Source organism: Microtus ochrogaster, unplaced genomic scaffold (assembly GCF_000317375.1).
Source record: "Microtus ochrogaster isolate Prairie Vole_2 unplaced genomic scaffold, MicOch1.0 UNK110, whole genome shotgun sequence".
NCBI lineage: Eukaryota > Metazoa > Chordata > Mammalia > Rodentia > Cricetidae > Microtus > Microtus ochrogaster.
Genome location: NW_004949208.1, coordinates 606699 through 616590, shown reverse-complemented (window position 1 = coordinate 616590; position 9892 = coordinate 606699). Strand labels below are relative to the sequence as shown.

General features: G+C 39.7%; 1 protein-coding gene across 5 annotated transcripts in view; it reads right to left on the bottom strand.

The window, feature by feature from the left end:
* The window catches only part of Pik3r3 (phosphoinositide-3-kinase regulatory subunit 3), a 72557-nt gene that overhangs the window by 30184 nt on the left and 32481 nt on the right, over positions 1 to 9892 (bottom strand). For all 5 annotated transcript variants that reach the window (XM_026778181.1, XM_026778179.1, XM_026778180.1 and 2 more), the window contains one exon: positions 582 to 762. In XM_026778181.1, coding sequence (XP_026633982.1) covers positions 582 to 762 — 181 coding nt within the window. The remainder of the gene's footprint in view (positions 1 to 581; positions 763 to 9892) is intronic.

The following is a 9892-nucleotide window of genomic DNA, read 5'->3' as shown; positions in this document are numbered from 1 at the left end:
AGCCCAGAGGCAAAAGGCAGACAGGCTAATTTTAAAAAGCTGCCTAAAAATAAGACTCCGTATATTTATTCAGGACCTATGTGGTGGGCCCCCAAAGAGTAAAAAACAAAACAAAACACAACTCACTCGCCTCTTGCACTCACTCATTCACGCACACACATACGCACAGGTGAGAAATGATAACAAAATCTAAAATCCTAGAACTCAGGAGAAGGGGCAGGATGATCAGAAATTTAAGGTCGCCATCAGTTACATGGCAATTTCAAAGTCAACATACCTACTACATAAAACCCTATTTCAAACCACAGAAACAAAAAAAAACCCACTAAACTTAAATACCTAAAAATGCTACTTAGGAAATATGTCTTTTTTTTTTCTTTTTTTGGTGAGATAGGGTTTCACATAGCCCTGCTGGGCTGGAACTCACAGAGATCCACCTGCCTCTGCGGGATTAAAGGCAAGCACTACCATACCCAGGATTAATTAGGAAAATAAATATAAACTAGTCTTTTTAACCAATAAGCCTGATAAATAGAATAAAATTATATGAAATAATGCTATGAGATCGTCTATGGTCATACCTGTTGGTACCTGGACACTGGGTACATCAGCTTCACATCAAGTTTGGGATTGTACTGAGCAAGAGACTCATGGTGATAGTGGTTAATGAGCTCCACCACAGAGTTAAATGTCAGGGGGTCAGAAAAGCCATATTTACCATCCCGATGATAGATCTTTATCAATTTATTATTTCCTCCCTTCCTGTGAACAACAAAACAATAACTGTAGCATTTTCCCCAGAATTCTCTTAAAACAATTTCATATAAAGATATAAAATTTTAATTCACGTCAAATATTATTATGCTAGTAAGCTTAGAGGTAGTAAATCAGCATATATTAACAATAAGTTTGCAAGTATACATTCCTTTTTGTTGTTGTTTGTTTTTTTGAGACAGGATTTCTCTGTGTAGCCCTGGCTGTTCTGGAACTCACTTTGTAGACCAGAGATACTCCTGCCTCTGATTCCCAAATTCTGGGATTAAAGGTGTGCACCACCACCACCTGGTATATATTATTTTCTTACCTACTTTTCTTTCTTTTTTTTTTTTTGATTTGTTTTGTTGTGCGTTTTGACAACACAAAGTCTCTCTGTAGCAATGGTTGTCCTAGAACTTGTTCTGTGGATCAGACTTGTCTTGAACAACAACAGAGATATAGCTGCCTTTTCCAAGTGCAGGGCCAATACACCTGGCCTTTCTTTCTTTCTTTCGTTTTTTTTTTTCCTATTTGTTTTGGGTTTAGTTATTAAAAATCAACACATGTAGGTTGGACGTGGTAGTGCACATCTTTAATCCTAGGCCTCTGGGTCCCAGGGCACCTTGTACAGAGAGTTCCAGGACAGCCAGGAATACATAGATCCTGTCTCAAAAACAAAATCAAGCAAAAAACCCAAACTATACAACATTCGGTATCAAAAAAATTAGCTCAAAATATTACTTAAAAATAACAAAAACATAAGAAAATTATTTCTTTTGGTTATTTTGTGAATTCTTTTTTTGTCATGGAGAACAAAAACAGTCTCTTAGGGCAGCTCTATCCAAGCAGAAACAGAAGCCAGCTCCGTATAAAGAGAACTATAAATGTCTGTCTCAGTATCACCAAAACACTCAAGGTTACTACAGATAGAATTTGATGCTTAAGTAGCTCAGACCACCTTTATTGAGTCAAACCCAAACAATCCCTTAAAAGAGCACTCTTAAGAGCACGTGTGGTAGCACATGCCTATAATACGAATACTTTGAAGGAGGGCCACAAGCGTGAGGCTGGTATGTCTGGGCTACGAGGCAAGACCTTGCCCCATAAAAGAAAGCCAAAGAGAAGAAAATAAAATAAAGGGAAATAAGAAAGAAGATAAAAAGAATTTCTAACTAAAATTAAAATTCTAATCAAAATGGCAATGTTTTTTTATAAGCCCCTGGAAGCATAATCTAAACTCTCATCAGGTTGATTCATTATATAATAGCAAAATACTGTGCTGCTCCCATCCAATTTTCTAGTAGCACCATGAAATGCAGGAGAGGTTTTATATTTCTTTATGCTATGCATTTATTATGTATGACAGATGATACACTGGGATTTGCAAAAGACTAAACAAGATAGGTCTATGGGCTGGTTAAATCTCAAATCACCCAAGGCTTAAGTCAGTATCTGATGGATGATGAACTATTCCTATAAAATGCACATTAAAAGGGCTACTTAATCATTTGTGATTACTATAGATATATACCCACACATATACTGAAAATAAATCCAGGATGGTCTCTATTAAATTTCATTCAAATCAGCTGGCTGAACATCTGCAGAGGGCATGGGGGCCCAGTGCTCACAGAGAAGCACTAGGGAAACCAGGAATGTTAAACAAACAGGTATAACCTGTTTTCCACCCAGAAATCTGGGAATGGATGTTAATAACCTGGTGTGGTGGTTTGAATAAGAATGCCCCCATAGGCTCACAGATTTGAATGCTTGCACCAGAGAGTGGCACTATCTGAAAAGATTCAGAGGTGTGTCTTGTTAGAGGAAGTGTGTCAATGGAGTGAGCTGAGGTTTCAGAAGCCTCTGCCAAGCCTCTATCAACCCCAAAGCCTCTCTTTTCCTGCTGCCTACAGATTCAGATGTAGAACTCACAGCTCTGCCTGCATACTGCCATGCTCCCAACCATAATAATAGACTAAACCTCTGAAACTGTAAGCAAGCCCCAATTAAATGCTTTCTTTTATTAGAGTTGCTATGGCCATAGTGTCTCTTCACAGCAATAGAACACTGACTAAAACAACTGGTAATCTTTGCTATCTGTAGGGCCAGTCTTTTTTTTTAAGATGTATTTATGTATATGAGTGCTCTGTCTGAATGTTTGTCTACACACCATAACAGGGCATCAGATTCCATTCTAGATGGTTGTGAGTCACCGTGTGGTTGTTGGGAATTGAACTCAGGACCTCTGAAAAAGCATCCAGTCTTCATAACCGCTGAGCCATCTCTCCAGTCCCCTGTACGGTCTGTCTTAACCTGAATCCCCCAGACTATATTTGTTTATCACAGACTCTTCGTAGATCTGAGAAGCATTTCGGAGAAGCATTGCTTCTCAGTCATAAAACCCGTCCTTATGGAAGATGTCACATGTAATTTACAACAGCCTAAGTAACCTCTGTTATCTTAGGGCCAGGACACTCCTGACTCCCACAGGCATTGTGTTTACCTCAGTTATTCTCCCTAGGCCCTAATCTTGAGCACTGTTTCTAAATCAATGGACCCCATCATTTGGAAGAGGCCATATGTACTTTGTAAAGAGTTTTGATGTAAAGGCCAGGCAGTGGTGGCGCATGCCTTTAATCCCAGCACTCGGGAGGCAGAGGCAGACAAATCTCTGTGAGTTCAAGGCCAGCCTGATCTACAAAACTAGTTCCAGAACAGGCTCCAAAGCTACAGAGAAACCCTGTCTGGAAAAAACAACAAGAACAAAAAGTTTAGATGTAAACATGTCTTAAGCTTTGCTGTACGTGCAGAGCTGAGTCAATTATCATCAAGAAACTTTTTCCAAAATTGTGTTGTACTTCAATAGTCTAAATCGAACTGCCCAGGGTAAGACTCTTTAAGTTCAAACCAACACTGGCTACTAAGTCATGTTGACCCAAATTTCCTTCCTGCCTCACTCAGATGGTTTCTCTACTCTGCTGGCCCTCTTGTTTACAGACCCCACAAACATCTACTATGTACCAGGTTCTACACAAAGTGCTATGGACTCAATAACAAACAAGCCATATACAGCCCATACTCTCACAGAACTTAAAAGTCTGTATGTCTGTGGTTTGGGGAGGAGAGGGTTGCATTCTGATTTTTGAGTTGTGAGGTTTTTTTTTTTGTTTTGTTGTTGTTGTTGTTTGGGTTTTGGCTTTTTGAGACAGAGTTTTATACTGTCACCCAGGTTGGCTTGAAATGTGCTGTGTAGATAAAGTTGGCCTCAAATTTGTGGCAATCCTCTTCCCTCAGGCTAAAAATAGAAAATTAAAGAAGGGTTACAGAGACAGCTCCTCAGGTATGGGTCCTTGCCACCAATACTGACAACTTCAGCTCAATCCACAGAACCTACTTAGTAGAAGGAAAAAACCAGCACCCATAAGTTGCCCTTTGACCTCCATAAGCACACTATGGCATACAGACAAACACACACACACACATATGCACACACAAAGAAATTTTAGAAAGTAAAAATACAAATAAAGTTCCAGGATACATAGTAACACCATCTTTAAAAAAACAAAGAAACAGGGCTGGAGAGCTGGCTCAGAGGGTAAAAGCATTGCCTGCTCTTCCAAAGGTCCTGAGTTCAATTCCCAGCAACCACATGGTGGCTCACAACCATCTGTAATGAGGTCTGGTGCCCTCTTCTGGCCTGCAGGCATACACACAGACAGAATATTGTATACGTAATAAATAAATGAATATTTTTTCGAGACAGGGTTTCTCTGTGGTTTTGGAGCCTGTCCTGGAACTAGCTCTTGTAGACCAGGCTAGTCTCGAACTCACAGAGATCCGCCTGCTTCTGCCTCACAAGTGCTGGGATTAAAGGCATGTGTCACCAGTGCCTCTTCCTTCTTAATACATCATTCTCCCATGACTCTGATGATGTTACTCTATGCTTTTACTTTCTCAAACTATTCCTCTTCAGTCTGCTTTCTGGCTATATAATTATTCTCTTTTTAACAAACTGTCAGGTGGGGAAGTATCTCAAAGGTTAAGAGCACTGGCTGCTCTTCCAGAGGTCCTGAGTTCAATTCCCAGCAGCCACATAGTGGTTCACAACCATCTATGGTGAGACCTGGTGACCTCTTCTGGCCTGCAGGCATACGTGCAGGCAGAACACTGTACATAATAAATAAACTTATAAATAATTGTCTCTAGCTTGTTTCCCTTCTAATTTCAAATCTCACCTTCATTGATTACTCTGTCTGACAATGAAGTCAACCACAGTATGGTCTTTGCATTTGTCAGAGTCATTGCATCTTCCCCCAAATTGCTGGGTTTGTTTTTTTGTTCCCTCCCCTGGGGACACCTATCTGGCTGGCGATTTTTAATCCTTCAGCTCTCAGGGATCATCACCTCAAAAGTCCTCCTTAAACTCCTTCCCGTATTCACCAGCACATCATGCTCCCTGTGCAGTATTTCACAGGCTATGAAGTCATTTTATTTCACTTCTTTTTTTTTTAATGAGCTTATTTCGTCTTCCTAAGTTCACTCCCTTTCTCTCACCAAGAATAAAAACATGACAAGAGGGCATATCATGTCGTCATTTTCTTTGCCTAGAAGAGCACTTGAACACCGTCAGTACTCGACAAATGTTAAGTGATTAAGCAATAAATCTTCAATTCAATGCTGAATACCTTTCACTTTTTAAAAGCCTCCTAAGTATATTTATTATCTTGTTTTAAGACTGGGCCTCATATTGCCCAGGTTGGTCTCATACTCATTATGTAGCCAGGTCTGACCTTGAATTTAGGACCCTCATAGGATTCTGCTGAGATTATAGGCATGCATCAGCACACCTGATCCCAAGAATCAAACTCAGGCAGGGTGGTGATGCCACACTCGGGAGGCAGAGGCAGGCATATCTCTGTAAGTTCCAGGAAAGCCAGGGCTACCCAGAGAAACCTTGTCTTGAAAAACAAAAAATGCAAAATGAAAGAAAAAGAATCAAATTTGGGTCTCTTAAATGCTAGACAAGCACTCCTCAACTGAGCTACATCCCCAACCTGTTTCTTCTTTTAAAATATAGCCACAACTTCTCTCCACTTACCTACAATATTAAATAGAAACTCCAAATTTTAAAATTCAAGGCTCTCTAAGATCCCAAACCTTCTATCCCCTACCCGTCCTCTTAACAAACTTTCCATAGCCAGAATCCAAGCCAAATGGAGCTGCATCACACAAAAAATGGCTCCAACTTTTCACTCCACCTTCCCTTGCTTCTAGTGTTATCTACTTTTACAACACATATCCCTGATTCTACATATAAAATATAATTTCTTCCACAAAGTCAGCTTTCAATATGCCCTTAACTGTAGACCTCTTTTCTTTCCCTGAAGCATGTTTTTTGAAATTCTATTACTTTAACTCTTGTTCAATATGGCTTTCTTGTTTCTTTTGCCTGCACCTGCCTAAGTGGTCCTTTAGGCAAACCTTGTCTTGCTAGCCTGTCAGCACTGGAGAAGCAGCCGAGGGTCCTCATTTATATTAAGCAAGTACTCCACCACTAAGCTGTATGACTATCTGATTTTTTTTTATTTGTATGGGTGTTTGCCTGAATGTATATCTGTGCACCATGTGTGCTCATACAAGCCAGAAGAGAACACCAGATACCCTGGAACTAGAGTTACAGATAATGATTGTGAGCTGCCATGTGGGTGATGAGAACTGAACTCAGGCTCTCTAGAACAGTCAGTGCTCTTAACTACTGAGCCATCTCTCCAGTCCCCCTACCCTTCACTTCTTATTTTGAGATAGTCTCAATAAGTTACCCTTGCAAGGGTGAATTTATAATTCTGCCTTTGCTTCCTGGGTGGGAGTTAAAAAAGACAAAAGATTTAACTTGTTTGATGATCTGTGTAATTAAGTATCACTGAGATTATTTATTAAACTGAATTAAGTCCATCATTTGTCTGTCTAGCAAAACCAATAAAGGACAGTTCAAATGTCATTTCATCTGAGAAAGCTGCCTGTCCTCTCATTTAATCTATCTTCTATCTGATATTTACTGAAAACCAACCATCTGACAATCTTTTCTAGATAGAGAAAAACCAATATCTATCAACTAATGAATAAATAATGAAAATATATCATATGCACATACCAGAATACTATTGGAAATTTAATTCAAATCCATGCTGTAACATACATGAGCCTGAAAGACTTAAACTGAAGAATGATAAGACACAGAAGGATAAATCCTATATGATTTTATTTATGAGGCCCTAAAATATTAAAATTTAGAGATAGAAAGTAGAACAATAGTTACAGGGGTTAAAAAGAAGGAGCTAGGCATGGTGGCACACACATTTAGTCTGACTACTTGGGAGGCAGAGGCAGGCATATCTCTGTGAGTTCAATAACAGCCTGTTCTACACAGCAAGTTCCAGTACAGCCATGGGTATATAGAGAGACCTTGTCTCCAAACAAACAAACAAGCCAAAGAAAAACAAAGAGAAAGATGGGGAAATTGGATGAATTCTAATGAAACAATTAAGATATAGGGTGTATTTGTTTCTCCTACTCCACAATTATACACTAGGATTATAAACTCCTCAGGGTAAAGTCATGTCTGAAGTCAATATTCCCAATCCTAGAAACAATACCCAATGCAAAGATAATCTTCTAAATTTAATTACTGTTCAAAATAGACTAAGCTATTCAAGGAATTCCTACATCTAGAGAAACCCATGTGAACTAGGAAATATTGAATATTCCTTTAATTTTTGAAAAATTATTTTATTATTATAGCTGGGTATAGTGGTGCACGCCTTTAATTCCAGCACTCAGGAGGCAGAGGCAAGCAGATCTCTGTAAGTTCAAGACCAGCCTGGTCTACAAAGCAAGTTCCAGAATGGCCAGAGAGTTAGAGAAATCCTGTCTCAAAAAAACAAAACAAATTTTATTATTATATGTGTACAAGTGTTTTGCTTGTATGTATTTATGTATACCCCAGTATACCAGTACCCACCAAGGTCAGAAGAGGGTGCCAGATCCCCTGGGACTGGAACCTCAGATGGTTGATGTGAGCTGCCCATGGTCTTCTACAGCAGTGCTCCTAACCACCCAGACAACTCTCCAACCTAATTCCTTTTAATGTCAAATCCTAAAGGTGGTCCTAGACTAGGAGGCACTTGTCTTTCTTTATTCCTGAAGAATATTGAAACTTCAGTTAAGTTATATAACTTTAAAAATTTATCCCATGTATGTATGTATGTATTGTGTCTGTGTGCGTGCGTGTGTGTGTGTGTGTGTGTGTGTGTGTGTGTGTGTGTGTGTGTTACTGAGTCTGTGGAGGTTAGAAAACAACTTGTAATTTGAGGAGTCAGTTCTCTCCTCCCATGTATATCCTGGAGATCAAACTCAAGTCATTAGTGCCTTTACCTGCTGAACTAGCTTGCCAGCCCAGTTACATAACATTTATAGGCTTTACTTTTGTGCATAACACAAATAACTGTTATTTTTAGTTAGGTATGACTAAGAATTTGGGGATAGAATAGCATCTCAGTGAGATTAAACACATTTTCCAGCCCGGTAATGGTGGCACATGCCTTGAATTCCAGCGCTTGGAAGGCAAAAGCAAGTGTACCTCTTTGTTTGAGGCCAGCCTGCTCTACAGAGTGAGTTTCAGGGGAAAAAATTCTAGAGCCCTTCATGGTAGCACATGCCTTTAATCCCAGTACTTGGGAGGCAGAGGCAGGTGGATCTCTGAGTTCAAGGCCAGCCACATCTAAAGTACAGCAAGTTCCAGAACAGCCAGGGCTACACAGAGAAACCCTGACTTGGGGAGAAAAAGAAAAAAAAAGAAAAATTCTAGGGTCCAGTGAGATGGCTCAATAGGCAAAGGCATTGACTGACTGCACAAACCTGGTAGCATGGTCTGCTTTACAGAGAACTGGCTCCACAGAGTTGTCCTCTGCCCCGTGGGTGCTGTGGGATGTGCCCACACCTGCACCTCACACACAACTCTAATCCTTTGATTCCTGTACAGGAGGTCAAGGCCAGCTTTAGTCTACATAATGAGTTCCAGTGACCCTAAAGCCAGAGCTAAACAGTAAGACTTTGCCTCAATAAAGAAATAAGTAAATGGCTGGGGATACGGTGGGAGAGGCAGCATGTTTGCCTAGGATATATGAAGCCTTTAATGAATGAGAAAAATCACTAATATTACACAAACAAATAACTAAACTTTATTACAGTTAGATGATTTTAATACTTTATTTTTATTTGAATTATGCATATGTTTATGGAGTTCAGAAGAGGGCATCAGATCTCTGAAGCTGCAGTTATAGGCAGGTGGACCACCTGATGTGGATGCAAAGAACCACCAAAATCAGGTTCTCAAGAGCCGTATCTGCTCTTAAATACTGAGCCATCTCTCCAGCCCATAGGATTCAAATGACTAAAAATAAATCTTGAAATATCTAACAAAGTTTCTCTTAACCTGCTTTTGTTTGTTTGTTTGTTTTTTCGAAACAGGTTTTCTCTGTGTAACAGTCCTAGCTATCCTAGAACTCACTTGGTAGACCTCGAACTCCCAGAGATCCACCTGTCTCGGCCTCCCAAGTGATGGGATTAAAGGCGTGTGCCACCACTGCCTGGATCTCTTAACCTGTTTTTAACAAATGTCCCATCTTTCTAAGCATAAAATTTCATATCACTACCATTTATAAAATACTAATATATCCCCATGGAAGGCACAGCACAGGCTGAGGGCTGTTTTATTGCCTACATATCCTCATCTGTCAAAATTATGCTGAGTTCTACTCCCTAGAGTCCACATTAGAAAAAATAAAGTTTTCAGAGAGTTAGACTCATTAGTAACCTTGGATTATACCCATGACATTTACTTTATTAATGAAATAAGAGAATGAGATAACATATTTCTTATTCCAAAATATTTAGAAATTTTAGCCTGTTTATTTTATTGCTACATATATTTAAAATATAAAATAGGGGCTGGAGAGATGGCTCAGTGGTTAAGAGCATTGCCTGCTGCTCTTCCAAAGGTCCTGAGTTCAATTCCCAGCAACCACATGGTGGCTCACAACCATCTGTAAAGAGGTCTGGCGCCCTCTTCTGGCCTTCA